At 45.9% G+C, this 12,116-nt stretch overlaps 1 protein-coding gene across 1 annotated transcript in view; it reads right to left on the minus strand.

The window, feature by feature from the left end:
* Positions 1-12,116, minus strand: part of CSMD2 (CUB and Sushi multiple domains 2) — a 553,689-nt gene that overhangs the window by 51,519 nt on the left and 490,054 nt on the right. The window contains exons 52-55 of the mRNA XM_040455784.1: positions 11,609-11,782; positions 10,380-10,553; positions 4,665-4,838; positions 1,306-1,494 (exon numbers count right to left, since the gene is read on the minus strand). Coding sequence (XP_040311718.1) covers positions 1,306-1,494; positions 4,665-4,838; positions 10,380-10,553; positions 11,609-11,782 — 711 coding nt within the window. The remainder of the gene's footprint in view (positions 1-1,305; positions 1,495-4,664; positions 4,839-10,379; positions 10,554-11,608; positions 11,783-12,116) is intronic.

Below are 12,116 nucleotides of genomic sequence, written 5' to 3' on the forward strand. Positions count from 1 at the left end.
AACATATGTTCACACAAAGACCCAGGCATAAATGTGTGCAGCAATATTATTCATAATAGCTCAAAAGTGGAAAGAACTCCAATGTCCATCAACGGACGAATGGATAAATAACTGTAGTATACCCATACACTAGAATGGTATTTGGCCATAAAAAAGAATGAAGCACTGATACGTGCTACAATATGGACGAACTTTGAAAACCTTAAGGTAAGCGGAAGGAGCCACACACACAAGGCCACATGTATATTTACATGGAATGCCCGGAATAGGCAAATATTTAGATAGAAGGTAGATTAATGGTTCCCAGGGATAGAGGGGTAGTGGAGATTCACCTGCAGGAACAAGAGGAGAGAGCAGGAGGTCAAGGGACAGTTTCCTCATGTGGATGTGTGAGGTTAGTAACCGAGTATCAGGGTTCTGAGCACCTCCCCTCTCTCTCCCACCATTTTTAGCATGTTGTTCCCATATATTTTTTTCCTAATAATAATTATGCAGTCATTGTTGATGGAGATGTAACAGATACTATACTAGGCACTTTTTATGGCTTTTCTATTTTTTTTTTTTTTAGAGAGAGTGAAAGCATGAGTGGGGGGAGGGGCAGAGACAGAGAGAGAGAGAGAAAGAGAGAGAGAGAGAGAGACAGAATCCTAAGCAGGCTCCATGCCCAGTGTGGAGCCTGATGTTGAGCTCAATCCCACAACCATGAGATCATGATCTAGGCTGAAATCAAGAGTCTGATGCTCAACTGACTGGGCCACCCAGGTGCCCCGTGCTTTTCTAATTTAACCCTTTAATAACTCTATGGAATAAGTATTAGGGTCATTTTTATAGATGAAGAAATGGAGGCTTGAAAGCTTAATAGACTTTTGTCAAACCAAACAGCTTGTTTAGGGGCAAAGCCAGAATTCACATCTCAGTCAATCTGCCTCCAGAGTCTGTGGCATTTCTGCTTCAGTCCTTCAAAAGAAAGGGGTTCATGTGTTATTTTTCTGGAAAAGCAAGGAAGGGGTAAGGTTTGAGACAGTGTCATGCCAGACAGTCTGTTGTGGAGGCAGAGCGCCCTGAGGGCTAAAGAGGATAGCAGTGCAGCAAAAAGGAAAGAGAAAGAGGAAAGTCCTCTAGCTAGGAAGAGAGAGAGTGCATAAGTTGGTGTGAAACTAACCCAACAGGGCCTAAGATGCAGACAGAGTGACTGTCATTGTGATGTAACACACACACACACGTACGAGGAGGACATGTACTTGGACATGGGCCATCCCGTCAGTCTGCACGGGTGATCACTCTGAGTTGATGACATCTACTTACAGAGACACTGGGGGCGGGGACGGTCCCATGTGCCATCTCCCTGGCAGCTGAGCACCGGGGTGCCCAGGAGGTAGAAGCCGTGGTTGCATTGGTAAGACACAGTGGTGCCGTAGCTGAACCTGTGCGGGCCGCTGGCATGGACTTGACGCAGGCTGTTTTCTTGGTGCCCAGGATCGGTGCAGTTGATGACTGTAATGAAAGGGGACAATTAGACACAGAAACCAGGATGCAAAGATTGTCATATGCTTCTAAACGGGAATTCACATGTCCAAACAGGCATGCATTCCCAGTATGGCAAAATGTCCAGACAAATTGGTAGCACGAAGCCGATCCTGCCTGGGAGGGTGAGCTGGTCCTCAGGCTGCTGTACTTCCTGATCACTGACTTTGATAGCCTGGTTAAGGGATTCATTCTTCCACGTCTTGCTAAACTCACCTCTCTGGAGAAGCCTTTCCACCCCCTCCCAGACTGGTTAACCTCTGCCCTGGCAGTGTTCCCTTGCACGAACCTCTACTGCTGACCTTATCAGCCTAGATGGTGAGTTGTTTGAATACACGAGTCCCCTGAGGGCATGACTCCCTTGTCTCTGGGTGCCCTAACCTTGGTGTAGCAAGGCTGCTGATCGTTGTAGAACAGATACAGCTGAGCTGACTCCAACAGTGGTTGGTCTTTTTTGGAAAGTGTTTTAACCACTTTTTAAATATTTATTTATTTATTTATTTATTTATTTATTTATTTAAAGTTTATTTATTTTGAGAGAGAGAGAGACCACGCAGGAGCCGGGGAAGGGCAGGGACAGAATGAGAGAGAGAGAGAGGATCCCAAACAGGCTCCGTGCTGTCAGTGCAGAGCCCTACATGGGGCTTGATCTCAAGAATTGTAAGATCATGACCTGAACTGAAATCAAGAGTTGGACACTTAACCCACTGAGCCACCCAGGCATCCCAGGATAGGTATTTTTTTTTTTTTCAACTTTTTAAATTTATTTTTGGGACAGAGAGAGACAGAGCATGAACGGGGGAGGGGCAGAGAGAGAGGGAGACACAGAATCGGAAACAGGCTCCAGGCTCCGAGCCATCAGCCCAGAGCCTGACGTGGGGCTCGAACTCACGGACTGCGAGATCGTGACCTGGCTGAAGTTGGACGCTTAACCGACTGCGCCCCCCAGGCGCCCCCCAGGATAGGTATTTTTAAAAAATCTTTGATAAGTTTTTAAAATGTAAGATATTTCTACCTTTGACGAACTTCTCTGAGGCTCAGAGAGGCTGGCGTCACAAAATAAATACATAACATGCATTGATTCTCACTATTTATTGCCATATATCGAATGCCAAGCAGTGTGCTGGGCAGTAAAGATACCACAGAATTTTCAATTGAGAGTAGAATTTCTCCACCTTGGCACTGTGGACATTTTGGCTGCTAATTCTTTGTTGTGGGGGCAGAACTATGTATTGTAGGATGTTCAATAGCATCCTTGGCCTCTACCCACTAGATGCCAATAGAAACCCTCCAGGTGTGACAATGAAAAATATCTCTAGATATCTGTCCCCTGTTGAGGCAGAGGATGGATAAAATCATCCCCAGGTTGGGAACTGTTGGTCTAGAGAGAAAAGGACAAACAAGCAATTATTTTGTTTGATAAGTGCTCTGATAGGGGTAGCAGAGAATGTTCTAGAAGCACAAAGCAGTGCATCTAGCCCAGTGTAGGAGGTGGAGCCGGAAAGGCTTCCAAGAAAAGGTGACATTTAAGCTGGTTCTTTTTTTTTTAATTTTTTAAAAACATTTATTCATTTTTTGATAGAGAGTGTTGAGTGGGGAAGGGGCATAGACAGAGGGAGACACAGAATCTGAAGCAAGCTCCAGGCTCTGAACTGACAGCACAGAGCCCGATGCAGGGCTTGAACTCACGTACCGTGAGATCATGACCTGAGCTGAAGTCGGACGCTTAACCGACTGAGCCACCCAGGCGCCCCTAAGCTGGTTCTTGATGGTTGGGTAAAAGTCATCCAGACAAAGTGGGATGGAGAAGAACGCATTTGAGGAGAATGTGTGGGAGTGCTCTGGGGACGAGTGAGCACAGGGCACGTGTAAGGAAGAAGTTCAGTGTGGCCAGGGCCCAGTGCAGAGGTGAGGCTGAGGCAGAGGACAGTGCCATTGTAAGGGCATTGGGAAGTCTGGGAAGGCATTTCAAACAGGGAATGGCTTGATCAGATTTGCATTTTAGACTGGCCACTCTGTCAGGGTAGACAATGGGCTGGTGGGAGCAGGACTGGAGGCCATGACTTCTAAGATTTTACCTTAGCCCTCTGATTCCGAGACCCGTCCTGAGTTTGTTACTCTGGGCAGGGGCCTGTGGGGGCAGGAGCTGCAGTTACGAGAATTTGTATCTCATGTTGGGGAGATGGAGCACAGCTCTTGATAGGGGATGTGGGTAATAATACCCCAAAGCAACCAAGTTCTAAACTCTTTCCTGCCTGAAAAGATGATCGAAGGAAGGCCCAACACCAGCTTATGGAAGTTTTCCCTGTGTTTTCTGAGACTTTCTCTCACTCAAAATGGCATCTTAAAATGTTATCAGAGGGATGTTATTTTTAGGGGTAGTTGTGATGCATCTTCATTTATTTGAAAATGCTGGTCCTTTAATATCAGTTACAAATGACTTGTGACACACTGCACAGCCAATCACCATGCACCCCCACATACTGCAATGAGGAGCCATCCTCCTAGAGACTGTGTCCTCATGACTATAGCAATTCGATCAAGCTCCATGTCAGGGCTGGGGTCGTTCACGTTCTGTCTGCTTTGACACTCCACTCAGATGTCACTGAGTCTGCCAGGCTATTCCTGGTATGAGGCAGCTCCACTTGCCCCTACTATTGTGACCAGCCATGAAATGCTTTAGAAACTATTTCTTAAGTAGCCCAGATGAGGCCAGAACATCCTCTGCTCAGTCTCTGTTTCTTGGGTTCTTTTCTTCCTCCCTGCTTCATTCCAACCCCTATGCTCTTTGCTTTTTATTTTTCATTCTAGGTTTTCTGATTTTTTTCTTTTGTCAAGAATGGGGCTTTATATGATAAGGATGAGTTATTTGTTCTAGGAAATGTAAGCAAGAAGACTGCTTTCCATTTCTGTTTTGGAAGGCGCAACTTGTTTGTTTTGCTTATATAACCAATGGTGAAATCTTACATGGCTGTATCTGGGGGATGAGAAAGTCCTCATTTATGACCCTTCTTTGCCCTCAGTTTTCCCCTTCCGAATCAAAATAACACCAGGACTGAATCCACTGGCCTGTGCTGCGGGGTCACCCCCACAGATGGTAGCGGTACGGGGGGTGAGGTGGGAGAAGAATGGTGACTCACTTCTGCAGGTGGGCAGCGTGTCGCTCCACTGCCCGCTGGCCAGGCACTGGGACCTAGCAGCCCCCTCAGCCATATACCCAGGGTTGCAAACAAACTTAACCACGTCGTTGAGGTTAAACTGGTTGCCCTGAGTGAGGCCGTTGATTGGGTTGCCTGGGTGTCCACAGGTAATTGCTGCAACCAAAACAGAAAATAGGTAAGCCCTCCTATTATTCCATACCCCTAAAGTGCATCCTTTTTCTCACCTGGTGTTTCTCATGCCCATGAGTGAAGTTCAGGCCTAAGTCTAACTATAGTCTCTTAGCTATAAAACCTTTATTCCTGAAATCAGCATGGGGACATACCTTCTTCCTTGAAGGCACATCTGTAGCTTGGACAACTTGAGAGAAATCACTCTGTGACTCCCCATGAGGCATTAGGCCTGTAGTTCTGTTGTCCGGGTTGTCAGTCCTGCTCATTTTCTCTGCCTCTATCCCTGTCGTACCCCATGCCCACTCTCCATCACTGGATGCGATGACTACCCCTCAGCGGATTCAGGCCCAACCTACTTCCTGGCTGAGCTTGACAGAGCCAGAGTCAATGCTAACTACACCCGAATGGAGGGATTGCTCCCCATGCCAGACCAGTGGCTCAGCCAAAGCTGTTGTTGAGAGCACAGTCCTTCCCCTCTACTCCTTCCAGATGAAGGGAGTTCAATCCGTGTAATTTCTGGCCCTTCTCTGTGCAATTTGGGAAGAATGAGCAGTCATGCTTGGCCCAGTTCTGCCTTCTTCCTCTTGGGACCCGGCGCCTGTGAGTGGCAGTGCTCTCTGCTGCTCCCCTGGAGACAGACTCTCCCCAACAATGGGGCGGGGGAGGTGTTGTCCTTGCAGACTTGCCTCTGATGGTGTGAATCCACCCCATTCTGGGTTTGCTTTTTTTTTTTTTTTTTAGCAGACCCCATATGGCTTTTACTTTAAACGATGGCTTCCAACATAGGCTTTATTAGTAATAAAGGTGATATTCTGGAATCCTTGCAGGCCATTTTATTTTGTGATTTGTTCAATTATAGGCAGGGCAGCGGGGGAGAACCCAGTGCTCAAAGGCCTGGCCCCAGAGTGCGAAGGTCACCACTTTGTCCCAGCTTCATCCTTCCTCCTGGACCTGGAGTTGACCCCTCCATGCAGTGGCACTGGTCTCTCTGAGGTCTCCTGAAAATAAGTGCCTGCCTCAGAGCCTTGGCACTTGCTTTCCGCTCTGCCAGAACATCCGTTGGCTCCTGCCCTCACACTTTCAGGTCTCCCCTCAAATGTCACCGTTTCAGCGAGGCCATCCCTTATGACCCAATAAACAACCTCCCCAGCACTGCCCGGGCCCCTTGCCTTCTCCACTTTTCTCCACAGTAACGGACATGCTCTACATGCAGCTCTTTGTTTGTTCATTGTTATCTCCCTCCACCTCAAGGTCAGCTCCATGGGGGCAGGTTCTTTGATTTGTTTCTTGTGACATCCTCGGGGTCGGGACCAGTGCCTGACATACAGGAGGAGCTTGATAAATACTTGCTGACTGGAAGACCGGTGAGCACATGGATGCGTGGGTACCAGGGTTTCTGCTTTGCTCCTTAGCCCTTAGTTCTCTGTAGCACCTGCCTGGTACCCCACCTAGTCTCTTCAGACTGAAGTCTCAGTTGATGCTTTTGCCAGCTCTTTCTCTTGGTTCTGGATTTTGAGGCTGAGAAACCACGAGGAAGGTTTTCTTACCCCAACAACTGGATCCAAGAAGAGCCCACCCCAAACCATGATGGTGTGAATGGAGATGGGGGAGCAAGAGCAGGCAGGAGGCGGGGCCCAGTTTTTGCCGTGGCCAACTCTGGCATCATTCTGGGTCAGTTCTCTTATGTAAATCTCAACAGTAGTATCCCTGACTCTAGCAGAGAGGGCCGAGCAGAGCAGGACACATGTGTTAGTGGATTGCAGGGGTTTGAGACTGCCTGGTGTGCTAGGATGAGGGTGGGCTGTGGAGGCCAGCAGACCAGGATTTACTACTCAGCTCTGCCCTTTCCTTACTTTGGACAATTCACTGCAAGCTCACTTTCTGTATCTCTAAAGTAAGGATTTTGAATTGCATTAATAGGTTTGCTTTGAAAATAGATTCAGACATTTACTTTTCATTCAACATTACTGAGTTCCTTCTATGTGCTAGGTACCTTGCTCTGCTCTGATGATATACAAGGAGGAATATGATATGGTCTCCAACCTCAGGGAGCCACTTCCCAGTCCAGGGAAGCAGACTGTTAGAACACAGTGTGCTGGTGCTGGGATAGAGGCCCACAAAGAAGAGGGGCATCTACCCTCCACAGGGGAGAGAGTGGGCTAAGGAGGGTTCCCAGAGGAAACAGCATGCCATCTACACTGGATCTCATGGATGAACAGGACCCTGCCAGATCAGCAAGGTGGGGGGAGAGGGGAGACAATCTTCACAGGGTCTTTGAACTCACGGAAATGATATGCAAAATATTGGGTGGGTGCAGTGTGCTTGGGAGAGGATTCACCCCTCTTCCAGATTCACAAAAGGTCATGAGGCCCCTTCTCAAAGGCTAAGGACCACTCATAAAAGTGAGAGAAGAGTGTTGAGTAGGAAACCTTTGGGGGTACCACCTCTTGAAGGACAGGTCATGAAAGCACCTGCAAAGGAACTGAGGGGTGGTCAGCAAAGTAGAAAAAATAAAGCCCAGCAGGGGGTGGGAGTGTCCCAGAAGCCACAGGGAGAGCCTCAAGAGGTGTCAGATACCCCAGATAGCTCTGTTTCTCTGGGGACCCTGATTGGTACAGGCTGCAAAGAAGAGGTGGAGAACACCCCACTAGGAAGGAAAACAGAGGTCTCTGTGAAGCTTGAACACTTAATGGGGGCTTGAGGGAAATTAATAGAAAGGAAAGGTAAGCAGTACAGAGGAGACAGTTAAAAATAGATTAAGTTCACTAAGGAGGCAGGAGGGAGGGGATCGGAGAATCAATGGAGGGCACAGCCTTGGGCCTGGAGAGAGAGACTCTTCTACAGAGGTAGGAGGGAAGGGAGAAGAATAGATGTGTGGGTGGGAAGCAGGAAGCAGAAGGAGTTATTGTTTGATGGCTTCCATCATCTCTGCAAAATAGAAAGTGAGGCTATCTAATCAGCTAATAATTATTGGGGTCTATCTGCATTATTTCATTTAGTCCCCACAACCCTGTGAGGTAGGCACCATTGTCATCCTCAGAGCAGTCGGGAGACTTGTTTGGGGGCACTGTTTCCAGGTGGCTCTTCTGAGCTCTGAAACCAGCTCCTCTGATTTCAGGCCAGGTTCATTATCTGCCTTCGCTATCTGCTGCGAATGTAGGCGGAGGAGGTGGAGGGTGGGTGTTCAGGGAAGAGGTAAATCGTGCAGTAGCTGTTTGGGGATGGATGAGAGAGCTAACCGAGGAGATAGGGATTGCCAGAAGGTTTGGAGAGTAATATGGAAACCTTGGATTTACACATGGTGACAGCTAACACAGTGCCGACCTCAGGGTAATCACTTATAAATGCTTGTTCTTTTTCTCTTTTCTTCCTTCTCCAGGTACTCCCCACGTCTCTGTACTCCAGAATAAAATGGGGGTTGGTCCCAGAGGTACTGGATTCTGGGTAGGATCCGGGCAATCTAGGTCCTGGGTCCAAGTGTCTAAATACCTTACTACACTGCTTTTCAGTGCATACCAGCTCTAAAATTAAACATCTTTAGGCAGACATTCTCCATTTATTTTCTGACTCCAACATTCCCTATTATTTATAACCCACATCTCTGCATGTACATTCTGTGCCAATTCCTTGAAGGCACTGGAATTTGCATCTTCTGGATGAAACCAAATGTTTAGTTTAGACCCCTTTGGAAGAGTGACTGAATAGAGATGGGTCTTGCTTTGTGTAATCCTAATACTCAAGCAGCTATTAAGACTAATTTTTCATGCATTGCTCATTCAATAAGTCTCATTATTGTATTGCTCCATCTCATATAGGAAGAGCCAAATGAAGGAGAATTACAAAATTAAACAACACAACCTGCACTTTACATAAAGGCTCACTTCAGGGAACTTTAAAAAGTGAAGAATTTTCCAAATTACTTCTAGGCAGCTGAGAAGAATGGTGGTCATCTACATCCAAAAAATGAGGAAAATGCAGATTAACAAGAAGAACGAATAAAACTGTAGAAAGCCCAGGCCTGCAGCATAACCAAAAGACAGAGAATGCTATAAACTTTAAAGTATGTGTAAGTGGAAAAACAAACATGCCACCCAGGCAAAATGTGTCTCATGCTTCTGTTGCAAGCCTTTGTGGAAAGCAAGACTGTTCAGAAAAGAGAAGAGAGGAGCAGGGAATGGCCTGATATTGATCTAGAGAAAGTCTATTGTAAATGTGAACAAACTGAAAAAGGATCCTGGTATGTCAGTGCACTGACTACAGGAAACGGGCATAAAAGCCTACAAACTTCCCTAAATACCAAAAGAAATGGGGGGGGTGGGTGGTGAGTAAGGAAAACATCATATGGAGAAAGAAATTCCTGAGTATATCTTACCCTCAATAGTTACATAAAACCCGACAGATATAAGACCAAGCATGTAAGTCACAGCAATATATGTGAATGAGTATAACTAACTTATTAAAGGAAATGGTTTTCAAATGGGCTCACAAGGTAAGGCCCAACTCTCTGCTGTGTACAAGATTCCGAAAGGCTAAAATACAGGGATGGCTCAAAGTGTACCAGGCAAATGGAAAAAGGATGAAAGAAGGGCTTGTAAGCCCTATATCAGGCCCAGTGCCAGTCAAACTACAAATTATTAAAAGTGACAGAAGACCTTTTAAAGGCTAAAATCACAGTTTGCAATAGATATAATAGTTCTGAATGAGCATGTACCAAATGACATAGCAACTACCTTTATGTAGCAGAAACTACAGGAAATGCAAGAAAAGATAGAAGACCACTAAAAATAGAAAACTTTGAGACACACCTCTTGGAACAAAACAGGTCAAGTGGACAAAAGTCAGTAAGGTACAGACAACATAATCAAGGCACACCTTATGACTATATACAGAGCTTTATATCCTAATTCCCTTTCTTCTTAAATGCACATGAAACATTCATAACAGTTGATCAAATATTAGGCCATAAAGAGAGCATCGATAAATTCAATGAAGTAGAAATATTACACACAGTGCAGTAATATTAGAAATGAATAACAAAATAAAAATAAAAAGTCCCTTCTGCCTGGAAATTAAAAGAAAACAACTATTAAAATTTTTTTCAGTGAAAGAAGAAATTAATTTATAACCCAAATTACAGAATTTCTAAACAGCAATCAAACATTAATTATTATAACTTATGGGATCTGATTAGAGCAGTTATTGGAAGAAATTTTATAACCTTAAGCACTTACATCAATTACAGTAAAAAACAGAAAGAATGACAATAAATGAATTGGATTTGCTACTCAAAAGCTAGAAAATGAACAAACAAGTTAACCAAAGGAAACCACAAGGAGGGTAATGGTGAAGACAAAAGCAATAATTAATGATACAGAAAACTGAAAACAAGAGATGTAATGATTGGGTCTTTGAAAAAAAGTAACCAAGTGTGCAAAACCTCCAGCTAACCTAATCAAGAGGACAAGGGAGAAAGTCCACGTTGAGTCTGAGCCCGTGACTAGGGAGAGTGGATAACATACTTACGCACACAGAAAGGGGTCTTGCCCGACCAGTGATGATCCTGCTGGCAGATGCGCACAGACATGCCGATCAGGCGGAAGCCGGCATTGCACTGGTACACCACGCTGCCCCGGTAGCTGTAGTTCTCCCCGTTGATATGTCCATTGACGATGGGCTCAGGGGTCCCACAGTGTCCGGCTTTGGTGGGAGATGAGGAAAGAGTGTAAATTGAAGAGGAGCTTATACAAGACGAGTAGGGATTTGGTCAGGGTTGGGGAGACATGGATGGTGAGGAAGAGGACGAAGGACCCAGCCACCCATTATTTTCTCCACCTCCTTCTGGGAGTAGCTATCCAGGAATAGCTTTAGGAATCCTAGCATGACAGAAATGGCATCCCCAGATCCCAAGGTTGAATCCTAGAAGGCCATCCATCTCTGAACTGTAGTTTCTGTATCTGTCTGTGGGTTAGAAATGATCACTGTTCCCTGCCTTTGGGGTCGTCTCCCTCTTTTTTTCATCAGGTAGCATTGACTGAACATCTACTGAATGGAGGGCACCTGGTCTACATTAAGGCAGTCAAAGCCCAGCTGAGTTGAGTTGGAAATGACTATGCACAAACAGGTTATTTGGCTAAACCCACCTTTCCTTCTCCTTGAGTGGCAAGAGACACAGACAACTTAACCTAGGTGGGTTACTTTTATTGAGTGGGGTTTGGGTAGAGTATATTCCTAGAATTTCCACTGGTATTCTTTGAATCTGTATGGAAATAATTCATGACTGTATCCCTAACAAGAAGCCTGAGACAGTGGGAGGGCAGCACTGTTCAGTCTGGAACAGACATTCAAATCTACGCTGTCAGGTCTGTGTAGCTGAGACTCTCCTTTGGACTTGAGGTTTCCAAGAAAGAATTGAGAGGAGAGAAAACCTTAGAATCTAAGGTTTGGTAGAGAATGCATTAGCCGTGGGGGAAACCATAACTTTGTCCTTTGTAAGCCAGGTTGTTTTTGTGCTTTTGTCATTTGCTTACTATATAACTTTGTCTTATCAGACTTGAAATTCTTCCCATTCTTTTGGGTGCCCCAAGAGAAGTAAGTTCAGGGTTTTAGTCATGGTCCATGCCCAATAGCTGGTGTTTGGATTACGCATTTTATTCCATAGGTAGACTGTTCAAAGACTACAATCAACTTTAGAAAGCTCTAACCTGCCTTGAGGAGAGAAAAATGAGGAGGATAGATCTGGGGAGGTCACTCACCAAGGCAGCGAACTTCAGAGCCACTCCAGAGCCCATTTGCCATGCACTCCCGCACCCTGGAGCCCACCAGCGTGTATCCAGAATTGCAGGAGAAGATGGCCGTCGCCCCATAGACAGACAGTGTTCCAATGCGGTGCCCACTGGGCGGGATGGGAAGCTCTCCACAGGAGATGACTAAAAAAGAAATCACAAAGTACTCTGAAAAGCCAGCATGAACGGGAGGGACACGGGCTGCTTCTGAGTAGTAAGAATAATGACAACGATGAGACCTGTTTAACTTTATTGGGACTCATGAGCCGAATGTGAGACATGGCAGTGACTTGCGTGATGTTACAGTTGGAACAGTGATTCTCAACTGGAAGCGTGGCCAGAAACACCGGAGGAGATTTTAAAATGCCCAGGCTGTACTCTGGACCTACGTCTCACAATCTATAGAGATAAGGTCCAGGCGTGTGCATTTTTAAGACAAACTCTTGGGGCGCCTGGGTGGCGCAGTCGGTTAAGCGTC

Source organism: Herpailurus yagouaroundi, unplaced genomic scaffold, assembly GCF_014898765.1.
Source record: "Herpailurus yagouaroundi ecotype Mexico unplaced genomic scaffold, PumYag 77, whole genome shotgun sequence".
Classification (NCBI taxonomy): Eukaryota; Metazoa; Chordata; class Mammalia; order Carnivora; family Felidae; genus Herpailurus; species Herpailurus yagouaroundi.